Consider the following 21539-nt stretch of genomic DNA (forward strand, 5'->3'; position numbering starts at 1 on the left):
TATGCTTACTTGAAAAGGTGACCTTACACTTTAAAATTATTTATCTTATTTGAAATTCTGATTTCCTGCGTTTTCTCCAGTTTGCAGCTCAGGGGGTTTAGAGCAAGGTGTCTCCAGCGTGCCCTCAGCTCCATCGCTCTATTCTGTCAGTACAGGAAAGGCAGGGCAAGTCCTGAACCCGGTTCTGGAGGCGGTCATGGGCTGGACATGGGCCAAAAATGCTGTTTTTCGCAGCATTATTTTCTTTTCTACTGAATTGTGTCTTCAACTTCACTATACAGCCACAAGAGTGGCTGTATACTATAGCCAGCGTGGATTTTTCACATTCCGCAATGTTCATTGGAAAATACCCCCCATGCCATTCTGATGCTTCCCATAAGCTCATTTCAAAACAACACCTTACAGAACTTATAGTCCTGAACTCAGAAACGCTTGCTTAACAACCTTCTGAATTTTCATGGTGATACACAAAACAGTTAGAGGGAATAGAAAGTTCAAAGCTGCTGAGCTTGGCTAATCAGGGAGCACAGTCATGGCTTCCCCCAGAGAATCCTGGGAAGTGTAGTTTGTGAAGGGTGCTGAGAGGAGACTCCTATTCCCCTGACAGAGCTTCAATGACCAGAGTGGTTTAACAGCCAGCCACTCTGATTGAAGGTCTTTGAGGGGAACAGGGCGTCTCCTAGCAACTCTCAGCACCCTTCACTAACTACACTTCCCAGGATTCTTTGGGAGAAGCCATGCCTGTCCAAAGTGAAATAAAGGCCTGGTGTGGATGTGGCCAGGGACAGCTTTGGTTGAAATTTGGGTGGGAGGCTACATGTGCCTGGTGTAGAATAAAAAGGTGGGGGAATTGCTGAAAAGCAATGATAATGTTCACAAGGTTTTCCTTTAGGAAAGGAAAGGGGCTTCCCCTCTGCCCAGTGCCCACCCAACTAATCTCCTCCCCCTCCCCTCCCCTCCCCTCCCCTCCCCGCCCCTCCCCCAGGTCAGTGTTGGACTACGACCTAGGAGACCAGGGTTCAAATCCCCACACAGCCATGAAGCTCACTGGGCGACCTTGCGCAGCCACTGCCTCTCAGCCTCAGAGGAAGGCAATGGTAAAACCACCTCTGAATACCACTTACCATGAAAACCCTATTCAGAGGGTCAACATAAGTCAGGATTGACTTGAAGGCAGTCCATTTCCATTTTCAAACATGATTGCACACAAATAAATCCCATTGAACTCAAAAGTATGCAAACAATCAAACCCACCCTCCCTTCTCCTCCCTCCTATTCCCTCCCTCTTGCCTCCCCCTTCCTTTGCCCCCTCCAATACAGTCCTTCCTCCTTCCCCTCCTCCTCCCCCATGGATCCTAACCATGATTTCATAGGAGTAAATCCCATTGACCTCAAATAATGTTGTGGTTTAAGAACGTACCTATAGCCCACAGCTATTTCTATCAAACTTTAAAAAGCAGGGAAATTGGGCAGCTATAGTGAATGCACCAGGGGAGCAGGACACCTGACCTCCTCTCTGAGATATTGTACTGCCTTACAGATTTATCAAAATGCAAACGCAATTTGGGTTAGTCTTTCACAGTCCAATCCACTTGCTGTGTAGCTTGGAAGAATTTGGTAACATGTGCCTATTCAGTTGCAAGGTTTTTTGCCTATTAGTGAATACACATCTAAGATGTGATCCTACTTGGAATGTTGTCTTCAGTTACGGTTGCCTTAGGACAAAAATTGCATTCTAGAAGTGGAAGAGGTAAAAGGGCAACCAAAATACTCAAGGGTTGCAACATTTGGGGAGTTTTGCTGTAGAAAAAACTCATAGATGAGACAAGATAGAAGTGTATCATCACACCAGACATTTAAAGCACACTCAGCATGAATGTAAAGCACATGGCTTCCCCCAACGAATCCTGGATAATAGTTCTTCCTCACTGCGCTACATTCCCAGCACCATTCATAAACTACAACTCCCTCTTTGGAGGAAGCCACATGCTCTCCATGTACACTGTGAATGGGCCATAAAGGTGCATGGTGAAGAGAAACTGGATAATACTCTCTGATTTAGTAGGGCACTTACACCTGGTGTAGGAAGAGGGAGCGGGAAGTGGCTCCCACCAATTTGCACCCATTGCAGGAAAAAAGTCACTCGCTAAACAGTTTGTCTGTCAGGCTACCCTAACAAAAGGAGGGCAGGGCCACGTTTCTGCTTTCCTGAATTAAACGGTGACCTTAATTCTTACAATAAAAAACTGGGGAGGGCTGGCAGAATGTAGGCATTGATAGAAGAGCCTCTCTACTAAACTATCACAGCTGAACCAAAGGACAAATGAGGACACATGAAGAAGCGGCCCATTTAGCGCACTGGTGTCTCCTTAGCTCTGTTCCGACTATGAGGCGCTTCCATCTCCAAGCTTATGGTCACGAAATTCATAATCGGAACCACAGATGTTCCGAAGGATGCTTCGATCAGGCCCCAACACAGCCAGCTCCGCTCAGGGGACAGGCAGACGGGGCAGAGGTGCAGCCTCCGATCTGGAGGGTCTTTTTGGGAGGGGGCACTTAAGGGGGTCCTTGCCCTCTTCCACCCTCCCTTCCACCCCCATTGCATACCTTCCTTTCGAGGCTCTCCCCGCGCAACCCCGCTTGCCAGCATCATTGCGCACGAAGAGGCGCTCTGCGCTTCCATCTTGCATTTCTCAGAGAGGCGAGGCGGGAAGGGGACGTCCCTCGGTTGCACTCTTTCCTTCCGCTCAGTCCTTGTTTGTTAACCCTTAAAGTGGCCGAAGCTCCTCGGCTGCTTCGCACGGAGAGCGAGGGAAGGCGGGAAGTCACTTCCTGGCCTGTGACCCTTCTCCATAGCAAAAATAAAAATGCAAAACATGTATAGGTCATGAAATTGGAGTTAAAGCACACTTAGGAAGCAGCAGAATTCAATTCTCTCATATCTTTATGGGATGTTTCTCCGTACAAGTCAGCACAAAAAGTCCCTGCACAGAGAAATCTAACAGGTAAAGGAAACAGGGTTTAGGCTACCCTAAGCTGTTCCCTCGAAGCCTTTCTTTAAAAATGTGCAATGCATTTTTATTTTTAATATGGAGAAGGGTCACCGGCCAGGAAAGGGCTTCCCGCCTTCCCTCGCTCTCTGAGCGAAGCAGCCGAGGAGCTTCAGCCACTCTGCTCTTAAAGGGTTAACAAATGACAACGGAGCCGAAGGGAAGAGCGCAAAGGCGGGACTTCCCTTCCCTGCCCCGCCTCCGTGCGAGAAATGCAGGCTGGAAGCGCGGAGCCCTCTTTGTGCGCAGCGATGATGGCGAGCGGGGTTGCAAGGGGGGAGCCTGGAGACAAAGGTAGGTAATTGGGGCGGAGGGGAGGGTAGGAGAGGGCGAGGAGCCCCCTTAAGTGCCCCCTCCCCACAGACCTCCAGATCGGAGGCTGCAGCTCTGCCCCGTCCCGTCTGCCTCTCCCCTGAGCTGGTCGCCATTTAATTTAGGAAAGCAGAAACGTGGCCCTGCTCTCTTTGTTTTAGGGTAGCCCGGCAGACAAACTGTTTAGGGAGTGATATTGTTCCTGAAATGGGTGCAAATTGGTGGGAGCCACTTCCCGCTCCCTCTTCCTACACCAGGTGTAAGTTCCCTACTAAATCAGAGGGTATTATCCAGTTTCTCCACACCACGCACCTTTATGGCCCATCCACAGTGTACATTGAAAGCATGTGGCTTTCTCTAAAGAGTCCTGGGAGTTGTAGTTTATGAAGGGTGCTGGGAATGTAGCTCAGTTTGGAAAGACTATTATCCAGGATTCATTGGGGGAAGCCATGTGCTTTACATTTATGTTGAATGTGCTTTAAATGTCTAGTGTGATCATACACTTCTATCATGACTCCTCTACGCTTATTTTCTACAGCAAATATCCCCAAATGTTGCCACACTTGAGTAGTTTGGTTGCCCATTTCTCTACCTCTTCCACCACTAGAATGCTATCTTTGTGGTCAGGCAACCAGAACTGTAGACAGTATTCACTAATAGGCCACCACTCACCATATGCCCAGAGGCACATGTTACCAAATTCTTCCAAGCTACACAAGAAGTGTGTTCGCATTTTGACCAATTTGTAGGGCAGTCCAATATCTCAGAGAGGAGATCGGGTCTCCTGCTCCCCTGGTTCATTCAGTATAGCCGCCCAATTTCCCTGCTTTTTAAAGTTTGATAGAAATATATCTTGGCTATAGGTACGGTGTTTTTTTTGCCTATTAGTGAATTTCTCTGCTTTTTAATCCGGGAGGTAAGAGATGGGATCCTGTGCAAGTTTGCTGAGAATGGATTGATCAGTTGCATGCTTATTGAGTTCAGTCAGATTTACTCACCTGCAATCATGCTTAGGATAGGTGAAACTGACAGGGGGGATGGAAGGAGGGCTGGAGTGGGCAGGGGAGGAGGAAGAAGGAAGGGGGGAGGGGAGGAGGAAGGGAGAGGGGAGGGTAAGGAGGGGAAAGGCAGGTCTGATCATTTGCATGCTTATTGAATTCAATGGGATTTATTCCTATGCAGTCATGGTTAGGATAGTTAGAACTGACCATGGGGATGGAGGAGGGGGAGGGGAAAGGAAGGGGGAAGATCAGGTTTGATCATATACTTGCTGATTGAGTTCAGTGGTATTTACTCCCATGCAATCCTGCTTAAGATAGGTAAAACTGATGAGAGGGAGGGGAGTGGGTGGGTGGTCACTGGGCAGAGGGGAAGCCCCTTTCCTTTCCAAAAGGAAAACATTGTGAACAGTATTGTTGTGAGTTAGGGTTGATCGCCAATTCAAAATGCAATGTGAGTTTGGGGGGTTGAGATGGATAATTCCTATGAGTCCCCTTCCAGCCTCTGATTTGGAGACTTACACCTTGGGGGTGAGAAACTTGCTCTGCTGGTTAGATGAGTTCCTTTTGTTAAGTTAATAGAGTGGCTAGGTGGGTTAATGTGTCTATCAGGTGCCCATGAACAGGTGAATGGGCCAGGGAGACCCTTTTGTCACTGAAACTCTTGGAAGAGTGCCCCCCCCTCCTGGCACTGAGGAGAGGCTTGTGTTTTTAGTGTGTGTCAGAGAAAGGCTGGGGACTGGAGGCAGGCAGAGAGTCTGGCTCTCTGCACCATGGCTTAGGATGCCTCCTGTAACCCAGATGGAAAAGCTGGAGATTGGACTGCTGATGCCTTGAACCCCTCCATTCTGAAGCTCAGGTTGGAATGTGTGTAAATAAATAAACCATATTCCATAGACACCACAGTCTCCGCTGACCTTCTTCCCAAGGAAACCAAACCCTGGGAGAGTGCAGGGACCCCTGGAAATCACACCGCTTGGAGACTGGGGTGGCGTGCAACAGTAAAATTGCTTTTCAGCATTTCCCCCACTTTTTTATTTATAGTTAGTGAAGGGTGCTGAGAGTTGCTAGGAGATGCCCTGTTCCCCTCACCGACCTTCAATCAGAGCGGCTGACTGTTAAACCACTTTGGCCACTGGAGCTCTGTCAGGGGAACAGGAGTCTCCTCTCAGCACCCTTCACAAACTACACTTCCCAGAATTCTCTGAGGGAAGTCATGACTGTCTCAGGTGAATTCAAAGTCTGGTGTGGATGTGGCCCCCTGATTAGGCAAGCCCAGCTGACAGTTGGTCCTTACTGAGCATGCCCGACTTTATGATTGGGTTCCAGCCAAAATTTCTTAAATTAATTAAAGATCAGCCAGGCATTTTTTTAACTTTTAAACTGCAGCAGATGAAGGTCAGAGTATGGGGCAAGGTCAGTATTAGCATTACAGGTACTCTGTGAACATGGCTGATTTTTAATGAATTTCAACAGATTATGAGAACTTGCAGAAAAAAAATCCAAAAGGGCTCGTGAGTTTTTTTCTCTTTTTAGACTTTGAACTCTCAATTCTCTCTGACTGTTTTGTGTATCGCCATGAAAATTTACACGGTGGTTAAGCAAGCGTTTCTGAGTTCAGGACTGTAAGTTTTGTAAGGTTTTGTTTTGACATGAGCTTGTGGGAAGGATCAGAATGGCATGGGGGTATTTTCAATTTAACATAGCAGGATGCAAAAAATCCATGCTGGCTGTATAATTCCAAGTAGGATCACATTTTAGATTTGTATAAAGGCATTATGATATTGGCAGTTTTATTTTCAATCTGTGTCTTAATGATCCCTCACATGGAATTCACCAATTTCATAGCCATAACTGTGTTCATGTTGCATTTTGGATACTCTGTTCATGGAATGCTCTTTTCATGGAAACTATGGAATGGTTTAAAAGAAATGGAGGTCCCACAGCATCTGACTGTTCTATGTGCAACCTATACTCTGGACAAGGGGCTGAATTTGGAAAAAATGATTGGTTCCCCATCAGAAAGGGTGTGAAACAGGGGTGTGTTTTATCACCCTATTTATTTAATCTGTATGCAGAAGATATCATAGGGAAAGCAGGATTGGACCAAGATAAAGGAAGTGTGAAAAACGGAGGGAGAAATATCAATAATTTTAGATATGCTGATGATACCATACTATTAGCAGAAACCAGTAATGATTTGAAAAGAATGCTGATGAAAGTTAAAGAGGAAAGCACAAAAGCAGGACTACAGCTGAACGTCAAAAAGACTGAAGTAATGACAACAGAAGGTTTATGTAACTTTACAGTTGACAATGAGGACATTGAACTTGTCAAGGATTATCAATACCTCGGCACAGTCATTAACCAAAATGGAGACAATAGTCAAGAAATCAGAAGAAGGCTAGGACTGGGGAGGGCAGCTATGAGAGAAGTAGAAAAGGTCCTCAAATGCAAAGATGTATCACTGCACACTAAAGTCAGGATCATTCAGACCATGGTATTCCTGATCTCTATGTATGGATGAGAAAGTTGGACAGTGAAAAAAGCGGGTAAGAGAAAAATAAACTCATTTGAAATGTGGTGTTGGCACATAACAACTACAAAGGAAAATATCCCGCTTGTCGCATCTCTCTCCTGAGAGCGTGAGTGGAGGTCAGATGATGTCCACACCTTGCCTGGGAGTATGAATGAGGAAGGCAATGGTTTTTTTCTTCCAGGGACTGGTGACCTTTGAGGAAGGGTCCTTGCACTTCACCCAGGAGGAATGGGCTCAGCTGGATCCAGCCTAGAGAGCTCTGTACAAGGAGATCATGCGGGAGATTCATGAGATGGCGACTTGTTCTGTTAGAATTAGGAGAGGTTACGGATAGCCTTCTTACTCCCTTCCTGGCACCCCTGCTTTGCAAATCTGACCCACTATGCATTTCTGATTATCCGGTAGAGCTGCCATCATTTCCTGTAACCCGTTTTCCCAGACAGGAAGACTCTGGGGGCCAATTTGGTACTGATAATTCTGGGATCATAGGGACAGCACCCCCTGCGCTTCCCAGCCAGAGCCCTCTTTAACTTACTGTAAGGCCTAAAACCAACACTCCCCTCTATTGCTGCCACCAATCTGAAGAGTCAGCTTTTCTTTAGCACCTCAAAATCCTTGTACTTGGTAGTGGGGAACCCACGTTTTACCTCAAGTACCTACCTGATCCTAAGTCACTACTTACCTCCAGGATATTGGTCCTCTCAGGTGTAAAGCTGTTTGGCTGGTCCACTGCAGGCTTTTTCCTGATGGTGGATGAAGCACAAAGGCACAAATATCTCAGCCCACCCTTTAAGGATATTTCCTCCCACATAGGTTTGCAGCGCACTGGGCTCTCTTGGATCAATTAAAGCTGAACTCACATAGTGCAGGTGTGTGTGTGTTATGTGAGTGGAAAAAAAAGGGGAGGGGAACCCCAAAATGTTTTTGGGGAAAAGTTTTATTGAAATAAAAGCCGAAATGGGTTTTTTAATATGAAAGCCCAATGTGTTTCAGCCACTCAGTGACTTGGCCTTCATCAGGGGCTGTGAATAAAATCATGAGAGCACACCATGTTATTATGTATTAGTATCTTACAGCATAAAACCATATGATGCAATGAGAAAAAGTTGTTTTTTCTAGTGAATCATGTCTTCTCATTATGTGTCTGTCATGCCCTGCACCCCCCACAAGGGTCAGGGTACATGCTTCGAACCTAATCTCCCCACCTTGGGCAATTGATCCAGAACCCTACTCCCCTTGCTAAGGCTGTGCAACCCAACACCAACCCTGCAAGGTAGAGGATAGACTGCCACCACCCCTTCACTGGTTGACACTCAGAGTCAGGGGAATCCCAGAGCCCAGACTTAGATACACCAGGGATTTCTAAGGACAAGAACCCAACAGGCAGTCCTTGTGCAGAAGCCCTTAGGTAATCTTAACACACTATTTTGGTAGTTGGGGTCAGTGATCAAGGTGCCAGATTCAGAACCAACGTTATCTCACTCAATGAACACACAAAGGTAAATAGAAGTAGCTTTATTAATAAAAATATAAGTGCACAATTAATAGCAGCAAGACAATTCTTCAAACCCACACCCAACCAGGGGTTTAGGTAAAACATATGAGAGAGTTCAAACACAACAGATCTCATTCTGTCCTCAGAGAGACGTAACTAGGGTAGTGAAGATAATGGAAAGCCACATAGGTAACCACCTATCAAGATGGACCCAGGGGAACAAAGACTACAGATTTCACCCCCTATGTTGTTGTTGTTATGTGTCGTCAAGTTGATTACGACTTATGGCGACGATCTGTGGTACCTCTTCCCTTTCTAAAACCAGCTTGGGCATCTGGCATTTCTCGCTCCATACATGGTAAGAGCCTTTACTTTACTTGCATGGGATACTAAGGCAATAGTTAGGTAATTACTGCATTCCCAGGGATCTTTCTTTGGAATTGGGATATATATTGAACACTTCCAGTCTGTGGGCCATTGTTTAGTTTTCCATATTTCTTGACAGATTTTTCTCAACATTTGGACAGATTCAGTCTCAGTAGCTTGTAGCAACTCTATTGATATGCCATCTCTTCCTGGTGATTGTTTCTTCCAAGTATTTTAAGAGCAGCTTTCACCTCACATTCTAAAATTTCTGGTTTTTAATCATATGGTTCCTCCATGAATGAATCTGTTATCCTTGCTTCTCTTTTACAGAGTTCTTCAGTGTATTGCTTCCATCTTCCATTTATTTTATCTCATTCAGTCAGTGTGTTCCCCTGTTGATTATTCAACATCCCTACTCTTGGTCTAAATTTCCCCTTAATGTCTTCCTGTACATCTGTGTAAAATCTCTCCATTTCCTCTTCTTCTGTGATTGCCGTTGGAGCATAGACTTGGTTGATGGTTATATTGAAAGGTTTCCCATTAAATCTCATTGATATCACTTATTCAGATTTTGCATAATAGCTCCTAGTAGCTTTTTGCTACATCATTTCTCACTATTAAAGCAACCCCTTCTTAAATTCCTGCATAAAATATTTTGTAGTTGCCTGATTGAAAATGTTCCATTCCCGTCCATTTTAGTTCGCTCACACCAAGTATTGTAATGTTGATGCATTTTGTTCCTTGCTTGACAACTTCTAACTTTCCCTGGTTCATGCTTCTCACATTCCATGTTCCTATTGTGTGTGTCGTGCAACTCTGGACTCTCCTTTCGCATCTGTGCGCATTAGCCTCTGGGCTTCCGTTTGGCTTTGACCCAGCTGTGTCATTAGTCACAGTGCTACTCGTACTTGTCCTTTGTTCTTCCCCAGTAGCTCACAGAGTGCCATCTGTCCTGGGGGTCTCATCTTCCAGCACTGTCTCGTGTTGCAGGAAACAGGGAGCTAACATTTTGGGAGGGAGGGGATGCAAGCTGCCCTCTGGCAGTGGAAAGGGCCATGTTCCATGTTGCATATTGGAGCAAAAAATCTGAATTTCACATATATGCTCATGGGGTCTGAACTGGCGGTGACCGACCAGGAGAGAGACCTCGGGGTTGTAGTGGACAGCACAATAAAAATGTCAACCCAGTGTGCAGCAGCTGTGAAAAAGGCACCTGGTTGGCCACTGTGAGAACAGGATGCTGGACTAGATGGGCCACTGGCCTGATCCAGCAGGCTCTTCTTATGTTCTTATGTTCTTATGTTCATGTCAGACAGGATCCATCCTAGGTTTATAAATTCCAGCTGTGCATAAGTACTGGGCTGTCCACCTTAAATGGAGAAACAAGAGAGCAGATTTTTGTTACAATTTCTCTCTGTGTCTCTTTTCACAACCTGTTACCAAGCACCTACTGCTAAACTAACTCCGTATAAGGCCTCGAGCTTTGACAGTTAAACTCCTTTTGGCTTTTCTAGGTCATTAATGACCTAGAATTAGGAGTGAGCAGTGAAGTGGCCAAGTTTGCTGATGACACTAAATTGTTCAGGGTTGTTAAAACAAAAAGGGATTACAAAGAGCTCCAAAAAGACCTCTCCAAACTGAGTGAATGGGCGGAAAAATGGCAAATGCAATTTAATATAAACAAGTGTAAAATTATGCATATTGGAGCAAAAAATCTGAATTTCACATATATGCTCATGGGGTCTGAACTGGTGGTGACCGACCAGGAGAGAGACCTCGGGGTTGTAGTGGACAGCACGATGAAAATGTCGACTCAGTGTGCAGCAGCTGTGAAAAAGGCAAATTCCATGCTAGGGATAATTAGGAAAGGTATTGAAAATAAAACAGCCGATATCATAATGCCGTTGTATAAATCTATGGTGCGGCCGCATTTGGAATACTGTGTACAGTTCTGGTCGCCTCATCTCAAAAAGGATATTATAGAGTTGGAAAAGGTTCAGAAGAAGGCAACCAGAATGATCAAGGGGATGGAGCGACTCCCTTATGAGGAAAGGTTGCAGCATTTGGGGCTTTTTAGTGTTGAGAAAAGGCGGGTCAGAGGAGACATGATAGAAGTGTATAAAATTATGCATGGCCTTGAGAAAGTGGATAGAGAAAAGTTCTTCTCCCTCTCTCATAATACAAGAACTCATGGACATTCAAAGAAGCTGAATGTTGGAAGATTCAGGACAGACAAAAGGAAGTACTTCTTTACTCAGTGCATAGTTAAACTATGGAATTTGCTCCCACAAGATGTAGTAATGTCCACCAGCTTGGATGGCTTTAAAAGAAGATTAGACAAATTCATGGAAGACAGGGCTATCAATGGCTACTAGCCGTGATGGCTGTGCTCTGCAACCCTAGTCAGAGGCAGCATGCTTCTGAAAACCAGTTGCCGGAAGCCTCAGTTGGGGAGTGTGTTCTTGCACTCGGGTCCTGCTTGCAGGCTTCCCCCAGGCACCTGTTTGGCCACTGTGAGAACAGGATGCTGGACTAGATGGGCCACTGGCCTGATCAAGCAGGCTCTTCTTATGTTCTTAACTCTGATATCAACAGAGCTCCCAGAAATATGTTTTCCAGTACAAATCGTAATATATTCACAGGATGTCTACATAGCATTTTATCACCTTTCCTTTTCATTCCATTAGGATACATCTGGGGGGTCAAAGCTGAGAGAGAACCATCTGAAGTATCACTGGAAAAAGCTGAGGAGCAGGTGCTGGAGCAGGAACTGAGGAGTCAAGATGGAGCAAAGAGAGAAGAGGAGAGACAGATTCACACAGGGTACAAACCTCATACATGCTTGGAGTGTGGAAAGAGCTTCAGTCAGAGTATCGCCTTTACTCAATATCAAAGAATTCACACAATGGACAAACTTCATACATGCTTTGAGTGTGGAAGCAGCTTCAGGTGGAGTAGCACCCTTATGGTGCATCACAAAACTCATGTAGGGGACAAACCATATCAATGCTTGGAGTGTGGAAAGAGCTTCAGTTACAGTAGCACCCTTATGGTGCATCAAAGAACTCACACAGGGGACAAACCTTATAAATGTTGCGAGTGTGGAAAGAGCTTCAGTCAGAGTAGCACCCTTACTTTGCATCAGAGAACTCACACAGGGGACAAACCTTATAAATGCTTTGAGTGTGGAAAGAGCTTCAGTCAGAGTGGCCACCTTACTTCGCATCAGAGAACTCACACAGGAGACAAACCTTATAAATGCTTGGAGTGTGGAAAAAGCTTCAGTCGGAGTAGCCACCTTACTTCACATCAAAGAACTCACACAGGGGACAAACCTTATAAATGCTTCGAGTGTGGAAAGAGCTTTAGTCAGAGTAGCAACCTTTCTTCTCATCAAAGAACTCACACAGGGGACAAACCGTATAAATGCTTTGAGTGTGGAAAAAGCTACAGGTGGAGTAGTGACTTTTCTCAACATCAAAGAACTCACACGGGGGACAAATGTTATCAATGCTTGGAGTGTGGAAAGAGCTTCAGTTACAGTAGCAACCTTATGGTGCACCAAAGAACTCACACAGGGAACAAACCTTATAAATGCTTAGAGTGTGGAAAGAGCTTCAGGCAGAGTAGCACGCTTACTTTGCATCAAAGAACTCACACAGGAGACAAACCTTATAAATGCTTGGAGTGTGGAAAGAGCTTCAGTCGGAGTGGCCACCTTACTTTGCATCAGAGAACTCACACAGGAGACAAACCTTATAAATGCTTGGAGTGTGGAAAGAGCTTCAGTCGGAGTGGCCACCTTACTGTGCATCAAAGAACTCACACAGGGGACAAACCTTATAAATGCTTCGAGTGTGGAAAGAGCTTTAGTCAAAGTATCAACCTTTCTTCGCATCAAAGAACTCACACAGGAGACAAACCTTATAAATGCTTCGAGTGTGGAAAAAGCTACAGGTGGAGTAGTGACTTTTCTCAACATCAAAGAACTCACACAGGGGACAAACCTTATAAATGCTTGGAGTGTGGAAAGAGCTTCAATTGGAGTAGCCACCTTACTTCGCATCAAAGAACTCACACAGGAGACAAACCTTATAAATGCTTGTAGTGTTGAAAGACCTTTCATTAGAATGGCTACCTTCAGGCACATCAAAGAATCTGTTTAAGGGAAGAGAAGTATAAATGCTTTGAATGTGGAAAAAGCTATAAGCAGAGTTCAACTCTTTCTGTGCATCAAAGGATCCATACGGGGAAGCCAGAGTACCAACAGGATTTTTATGGGAGGTTCAGACCCCCGACATTCTTCTTCTTTCAACTTAACCACAGACTGTTCCACTTCCCTTCACCTGCGAGGTTTTGGCTTTTCCAGAGATGGGTGAGCATCCAAAAGGGATGCTGAGACCAAGGTGGCTGCAGCAGCCAAAATGGCCTATCCGTTGTCCACTTTTTCCCCATCATATTCCCCCTTTCTGGCAGTTTCTAGCTGCCAAATTCAATATTCAATTAATGACATTTCATGTATTTCTTTATCTACTTCCTCTAGATCCTCCCCCTCTGTCATTGTTACCTCCATGTGCATCATTTGAACATCAGTTTTTGTGATGGACTTAGTTGTCTTTGTCACACAGTGTCTAATGCAACATAAATATGAGCACGAACAAGCATAATCCCATTCAAACATATTTTAGCAGATTTTTTACTAGGCCTCCTAGCCATCCCCCTGGATTCGGTAGCCATCCCCACCCATCAAAATCGCTACTCTGGACATCATAATCTACTTCTGCTATTTTCTCAGCATGATCTATTATGGAGTTGGCATAGGATTCAATCTCTCCAGCTGAACTGTTTATGTAGGAACATTCGCTCCCAATGATGGCGCAAGTCCCTCCATCCATAGCGAGCAAATTGTCCAGCGCCATCCACCTTTGATAATAGCTGACCTCCAATTGGGACACTTATGGGCCAAAGCTTCCCAGTTCTCGATGCTCATGTTACATTTTTCTAGATTAGCTTTAAGAGCATTTTTAAACCTTTACTACTACTACGGATGCAAGAGAGCTTCGGCTATGGGGCGGTATATAAATTGAATTAATAAATAAAATAAATAAAATAAGGTGCATCAGCCTGAACCTGGTGCAAAATAATAGCTAGGGGACCATCATAAGAAGAGTCCTGCAGTGGCTGGATCAGACCAAAGGAGGCCCATCTAGGTCCAGCATTCGGTTCTGACAGTGGCCAGCCAGATGCCCCAATGGAAAGCCCACAAAAGGGCCTGAGGGCAACTGCAGCACTCTCTGCCCACTTGTGATTCCCAGCAACTGATAGTATTCAGAATGGAGGAATAGGTGGCCTCTGAGCACACACTCAACTCAGAAATTTGTTTTTAAGCACCAGGATTTGGGCTTTAATTCCACTCCTGGTTCTCCCCTCAAGCTTTTCTTAACCACAGCAGCCTAATTTTGGTGAGGCTGGAGTAGGAGGCTTTTACCCCATAGGCATCTGGTTGGTCACTGTGAGGACACGATGCTGGACTAGATAGGCCCCCTGTGGCCTGATCCAGCAGTTGGGCTCTTCTTAAGTCCTTACACTAATTTTATTTATTTATTATTTGATTTATATCCTGCCCTTCCAGCAGGAGCCCAGGGCGGCAAACAAAAGCACTAAAAACACTTCAACAATCATAAAAAAGACTTTAAAATATATTAAAACAAAACATCTTTAAAAACATTTTTAAAAGTTTTAAAAATATATTAAAAAGCAGCTCCAACACAGACGTCCTGAGCAGGAACACTAGAGGCAGACATCAGAATAACAGGGTCGCACTCCCAGTCACCTTCTCCTGATAGAGGCGATCCATCAGAGTGACCAAGGCTGATTCAAGACCCTGATGCTCCTCACAGTTCCACAGGGTGACAAGGGCTTCAACAGGGTCACCTGCTCTATCTACTGGGAACTCCCCCAGAGCATGTCCAGGGATGAACCATCTTGATCTGTCCACCAACCCTGCAGGGGAGGATTAGAGCCATAAATCTAAACTTCAACAGGAAGTGGTCTGACCATGACAATGGAGTGACATCTCCCCCCCATCTTTAGACCACCAAGTTGAGGGTGTGCCCTGCCCTATGTATCAGTGACAACTTGAGACAGCCCCATGGTCGCCATGGAGGCCATGAAGTCCTGAGCAGGAGCACTAGAGGCATCCTCAGCATGGACACTGAAACCACCCAGGACTATCTTTCTGGGCTCCTCCAACACCACAGCCAAGACAGCCTCTGCCAGGTCAGTCAGAGAAGCTGCTGGGCAGCAGGGTAGACAGTATACCAGCAGCAACCCTAGTTTCCTGTCTCCTTGGCCTGACACCAGGTGCAGGCCCTCAGAGCCAGCTCTAAGACAAAGTAGTTTCCTGGTGACAGAGCTGGAAGTTCTGCAACTCCCCCCCCCCATCCCTGCAGCCTGTGCTGGTGTTGCAGCAAGTATCCAGGTGGGCAAAGCTGGGTCAGATCAACTCCCAGCTCACCCAGCCAGGTCTCAGTAATGCACACCAAATCGGCACCTTCATCCACAATCAAATCATGGATGAGAGTGGTCTGGTTGTTTTCCGATCTGGCATTAAACAACAACACACACAGGCCAGTGAGCACAGCAGATTTATTTATTTAATTTGTTCAGATGCACAACGAGGGACCCATCCATGAGAGGAGTGGGAGGGAGGAACAAGGCGTAGATAGCCTTGCCCTCTTCTATGGTAATTCACCACCTACCCATAGCTATACTTCTCTCTACTCGTGATCACTGAAATTGGGGTGGCATCACCCATGTTCCTCCTTACCAACACAGCAATGGCCCACCACCGAAGCCTACCTGAGCCAGTTATCCCAGTACACATCTGAGAGAATTGGGAACAACCAGACCCGCTCAATATATTTCACACAGGCCACATCATCTCTCCTCACCCCTATTCTCACACCTGGGAAGGACCAGCCTTCTGCCCATTGCAGACTCTCACTCTGAAGTCATCTGGCAACTTTCCCCCTTCACATGGTTCACTGCACAGGCACAGCAACTCCTATTTCTGAAGAGCTGAGGATCAGGCGCCCTTAGTGATCTACTGAAAATCACCCAGAGTTCCACCAGTAGAACCTTGTCTATCTTCTGCCCACTACAGTAGTACTCAAGATGAAGCCGCTTTTTGTTCTAATCATTTGAAGGAGTTTGCCAGAAAATAATAAATAATGTATATTTGATTTTCTATCCGTAGCCTTTCTGGTGGGCTGCTATCTATCTATATCTACAGGTGACAGACAGACACAGACACACACACATATGAAAATAAAATTTGCTACATCAAAATTTTTTTGATATAACATTGATTATATTGCCATTGTGTATAGCAGCTTGAAAATGGAAGTGGACTGCCTTCAAGGTGATCCCGACTTATGGCGACCCTACGAAGAGGGTTTTCATGGTAAGCGGTATTCCGAGGTGGTTTACCATTGCCTTCCTCTGAGGCTGAGGCAGTGACTGGCCCAAGGTCACCCAGTGAGCTTCATGGTGCTGTGGGGATTCGAACCCTGGTCTCCCAGGTAGTAGTCCAACACCTTTACCACTACACCTAGTACATGTAAAAATAGATCTATAACCCAAAAATATTGGATATCTCAAAGGAAGGTAGGGGGGAATCAATGTGCGCTGTATCTTGCAAACCAAACACATTTCAAATAAACTCATCTGGGATCTACAAAACATTCCTCAAAGCCCTACAATGCAACTCTCTCCAAGCTGGTGCCCTCCAGATGTTGCCTGACCACACCTCCCATCATTCCTGACTCTTGGTCATGTGTGTTGGCTGGGGCTGATGGGAACTGGAATACAACAAATGCTGAATGCACCAGGTTGACGAAGGTGGATTCAGATGGTTCCTTAATGTTTGTCATTTTGATATAGCAATAAATGTGACGTCTTTATTTCCAGCAAGGGTAGAAGTAAGCCAAATGAAGTTTCCTCTTGGAAAATTTGATGTGAAGTTCTCCCCAACATGCTTGGAGGGAAGGGCTGGTGGTCTTGAGGCCAAAGGCTCATCCCTCACCTTGCTTGAAAAGAAGGTTCAGGTACTCAGTGTGCATAGGTTGCCCAAGCTGAAGAGCTGGACCAGAGTTAGCAGCTTTAGAAGGCCAGATGGAGACGTTGGAAGTCCTAACAGTCGGTATGCCACCTGTCAAATTGTATTCTGAAAGACAGCAGAATGTCCCAAACAAAGCTGTGTGTTGTGTCAAAAGAGCACTTTAAATTCCTTCTCTGGGTCAGCTTTTATATAAAGTAAAAAGGTGATCACCACTTTTATGATTTTTGTTTCATTTTGTAAGCATTGTCATTACAACTGTGGCTCAGCTACAAACATCTTGGCTCTTCTCAGTTTAGTTCTTCCTTGTAACAGCCTCATAACGGAGGTTACTGAAATGAAAAACGAGCATTTTATAGCTGAATAGCTTAGGATGAGAGTTGATTCAACACTACATAGTTATGGGACAATGATCCATAGGCTGAACCTATATGGCCAAGGAGTCACATGATGAATATTTCTTTTATACCCTTGTAAAACTTCAAATGATTTAAAGACGGAGAAAAACTTGGACAAATGCCTCTAATAATATTTTTATATTTAATTAAAATACTTGGAACAGCCAATAGGTTTTTATTTGGTGCTGAGATTCAAAACAAGCGGTTTTACACAACCAAGAGTCTTGTGGCACCTTAAAGACTTAAAATTAATGATGGCATCAAACAAAACCTTTTAAAATAACCTTATTCTATCAAATCCATACAGCATGTTTTTCTATTGTTATAGACGGAACGTTGCTTTGTACAATGTTTTGAAATTATTTTTATTGCATTGTGGTTTTTTTATTCTTTGACAATTAAGTGATTAGGAAATTTTCTAAATAACATAAACAAGTATTGCTGGAAACCGCCCTGAGATCATGCTGAAATGATGAAGGGTGGCTTTACAATTTAGAAATAAATAAAATACTTCATTGCTATGCTTGACTCTGGATGAAGGATGATGGGGAAAGAGGAAGGGGGCAGAGCACCTGCTTTGAATGCAGAAGGTCCCAGGTTCAGTTCCCCAAGGACATTTCCAGGTAGGACTGTTCACACGCCTTGTCTGAAACCCCAGACAGTTGCCGTCTGTCAGTGTAGACAGTACCAAGCTAGATGGACCAATAGTCTGACCTGATGTAATTAACAAAGCTTCCTATAATGATGATCCCAGAGCCAGGATAATGAATTGCAAAAGGTCATACCTGCCATGGCTGTAGCCTTTGAAGTTCTAGCCTGTCTCCTCCACCCACCATCAACACCCGCTTTGATCTGGATGAATATGCTGCATTTAAGGCCTGTGCCACAGTCAGGACACTGAAGTAATTAATGTAGCTGTCTTGGGACTGGATTCTTTCAGTCTCCACCTGAGGCAGAGTCTTCAATTTCTCCTTCTCTATGCATCTTGTCCAATCTCTCACAGACAAGACATGCTTTGAATATGAACAATCAAACACTTTCTCCCAATATTGTTCAATAGCAGAGGACACTGGTTTATAGTTGTCATATTTTGTCCTCTTTTTGGTCTTCATTACAAAGGACAAAGAACCATGGGCATACCGAAATAGTTCATCATAGAACAAGATAATATTTGGAAGAGCTGTGGTAATCCAGACTTTCCCCTCAGTTTGTATCTTTTCAAGCAGAGTTTGTACTAAATAGATTGGACCGAGTGCATACTGAGTGTTTGCATAGTAAACAAATGCATTGACTTGTCTCCACGTGACGTGGTTCTGTAGGTAACCACAAACGCACTTCTCGTACTACTTTTACTGAGAAAGCAACACAAATTTCTCTCCTGATCATCAGAGGCACCAAGATGCTTATGAACTTTTCTCCATTGTCATTGTCTGGAGCAAAGGTGCCAACCCACGTCCATCCAAAATGCAGGAGGAGTTGGACGATCCCCAGGTATTGAATTTCCTCCTTTGGAGCCATCCAGTAGACAAAAGGGAGCTGGGATTTATCCTTAAGAACAAAGCCATAACTGAGCTTGTAAAGAAGGGAAAAGAGACTGAGTTTTGCTTTCAGGACAAAGATTTTTATGTAAATGATGTTTACAAATTTATTAGTGCCAACCTCAAAGATTTTTTAAAATAAAATAATATACAGTAAAAATTGTATTATATCCCAGATAATCTAGCTAAAACATTTCCAACGTTATCCAACATTTGTTGCAGATGTAGAAACGGGATGACTCTATTGTACTTTTGGTATCTGCTGGAGATCTTCCTCTTTCAACAAGCCCAACAAGCCTTTTATATTAAGATCTTTATACCAGTTTGTATCTGTATTGGCATTGCTTTTTAATTTTAACATATTCATCTGTACTATATTAATACAAGATTGTCATCACACTGTAGTTCACATGGCTGCCACCAGATGGTACTAAATCTTTGGGTTGTACACTTTCTGTTATTTCTTTTCCTTCTACATTAAATTCCACTAAAACAAATCTTTAAAATCATTTGAATTTGCCTGATATATCACTGATTTGTTCAGAAGATGAGCACGCTGCAATAAGCACCAGGTTTGTATCTTCAAGCAAGGTAGCCAGGTCCTTATTGGAGAATGATGGGGTCACAACATAAAAATCTCAAAATAGAACATTCTTACAGCCTCATCTTCTTGATGCACTTTTTAGACTTCCCCAGGGAAACCAAATTATGGAATTATATGGAGCTGTCCCCTTCCCAATTCTTACCTGTGGGATTTTGTGGATGCCCAACATGCTTGCAATATGGATAGAGATGTCAGATTCAGCCCCTTCAATAATAGCCAACAAGTTGTTGCGCCTTCCACAGTTGTAGTTTGGAATATTGACTTTCCCACCTGCAAGCACATCTGTCAGGGCATCAGAAGTCGTTCTTCCATCAGAATGGGTCTCATAGACGCTGTAGCCCAGGGTGATGTTGGGTAAGAGTTTGGGATCCTGATTGATCTCCTGAATGGTGAGCAGGAGGAAAGCAGGTACCAGTACCTCCCATATATCCAACTGCAAAAAAGGTGTCATTCAATGTCACCCTCCATTCAGTAAAAGCAAAAGTTCCACACTTTGTGTTATGAATCTAAGCAAACATGTGAGGCACTTAATATAGGGCAAAGTGGGGTGGAGCCCTACCAGCAGAGCTTGGAAGATTACTTTTAAAAAGTAATAAATTACAGTTACATGGCCCAAAAAAGTAGTAATTACTGTTACAATTACAATTGCTCTGAAAGTAACTGATTACTTTACTTTTCCTCCAAACTAATCACTACAATTACATTTCAGTTACTTTTAAAAAAACTTCTACAAGGTGCTGGCCTTGGCTGCTGCACATCTAAGAAGCCTAAAACAACATTAAAAATAAACACACACATACAGAGGTAGTAGAATAATTATTTTTATTCATAAGATAGCAATGGTGGTCTCTGTGCTGGTAAGGTGGTGGGGAGGGAGGCTGAGGCCACTACTCAGATCTTTGCATGTCAAACCAAGTGCAACCCCCCCACTCAGCCAGCAAGCACAATCTCTCTCGCTTAACCACCTCCCAGACCCTGCCCTGCCACCAACTAAGGGACACTCACTCAAGCAAACATTTTCCCCTGAGATGCAAACAAGTTGAAATACTGCAAATGCATCACAGTAGCCAGAGAGTATGGGGGTGGCCACTTTGTGTACCAAGTGCAAACACAGTGCAAACACAGTACTCACTCTCACACACACACACACACACACTCACATACACACACTCACACTCTCACACACTCACACACACTCACACTCACACACTCACACACACACACTCACATTCTCACACACTCTCACACTCTCACACTCTCTCTCACACTCTTACACTCTCTCTCTCACACACACACACACTCTCTCACACACACACTCTCACTCTCTCACTCTCTCTCTCTCTCACACACACACACACACTGTCATCTTTCACTTCCACAGTTTATCTTTTCTGCTGCTGCCTCTTTCTCCTCCTTTATCCATGTTCTTGACCTCCGGATCCTTTTTCCCTCCACTCCATTCTTCACCACCACTACCCATTTTTTAAAATAATTGTTTTCTCTACTGCACCCCATCTCACTCTCCGCCTCCTCCCTCGTCGCCTCCTACCCATCCACAGAGCATGAGGAAAGACCAACACTGCACAGACGCCCAGTTTGAGGCACATGACTTTCATCCACAAATCAAAGGAGCAGAAGACGTCCCCTGCTCCCCGCCCAAGTAATGCCCAAAAGTAATTCTGGAAACGTTACAATTACTCCACAAAAGTAGTAAAATTACTCCTAGTTCTATTACAATCCAAATGTAAAGGAATTACCCCCTAGTTACTCAAAAAAGTAATGAATTACAAGTAATTCGTTACTTGTAACTAGTTACTTCCAGGCTCTGCCTACCAGTATTTTTACTACTGCACCACTTACATGTCCACAGGACCTTGACAGCCAGTGTGGTGCAGTGCTTAGGAATGCTGGACTGGAACCTGGGAGACGAGGGTTCAAATCCCCATTCTGCCATGAAGCTCATTGGGTCACCTTAGGCCAGCCACTATTTCATGCCCACAGTATCTTTGCTAGGGAGGAGAATGGAGAGGAAACCAGAACAACTTGGTCCTGCCTCCAGTAACCTCCTTGGCCCCCCAATAGGACTAGGGGTTACCAGCCACCACTGAATCTACGGGACT

At 44.5% G+C, this 21539-nt stretch overlaps 2 protein-coding genes across 3 annotated transcripts in view; one reads left to right on the forward strand and one right to left on the reverse strand.

The window, feature by feature from the left end:
- LOC133381821 (zinc finger protein 883-like) overlaps positions 1-3117 on the reverse strand; it is a 29450-nt gene extending 26333 nt beyond the window's left edge. Inside the window, exon 1 of the mRNA XM_061621306.1 lies at positions 2608-3117. Coding sequence (XP_061477290.1) covers positions 2608-2683 — 76 coding nt within the window. The 5' untranslated portion in view covers positions 2684-3117. The remainder of the gene's footprint in view (positions 1-2607) is intronic.
- Positions 3099-19324, forward strand: LOC133381845 (zinc finger protein 664-like). 2 transcript variants are annotated; one of them, XR_009761737.1, is made up of 3 exons: positions 3099-3344; positions 11448-16225; positions 19038-19324. XR_009761737.1 is itself a non-coding variant. In XM_061621376.1 (2 exons), the coding sequence occupies exons 1-2, from the start codon at positions 3263-3265 to the stop codon at positions 12866-12868; spliced, it is 1503 nt and encodes a 500-aa protein (XP_061477360.1). In that variant the 5' UTR covers positions 3099-3262; the 3' UTR covers positions 12869-19324. The 2 variants fall into 2 exon arrangements, 1 of the variants encoding a protein (XP_061477360.1); XM_061621376.1 differs by having other exon boundaries at positions 11448-19324.
- Positions 19325-21539: the final 2215 nt, after the last annotated feature.

This window comes from Rhineura floridana, chromosome 3 (genome assembly GCF_030035675.1).
Source record: "Rhineura floridana isolate rRhiFlo1 chromosome 3, rRhiFlo1.hap2, whole genome shotgun sequence".
Lineage (NCBI taxonomy): Eukaryota > Metazoa > Chordata > Lepidosauria > Squamata > Rhineuridae > Rhineura > Rhineura floridana.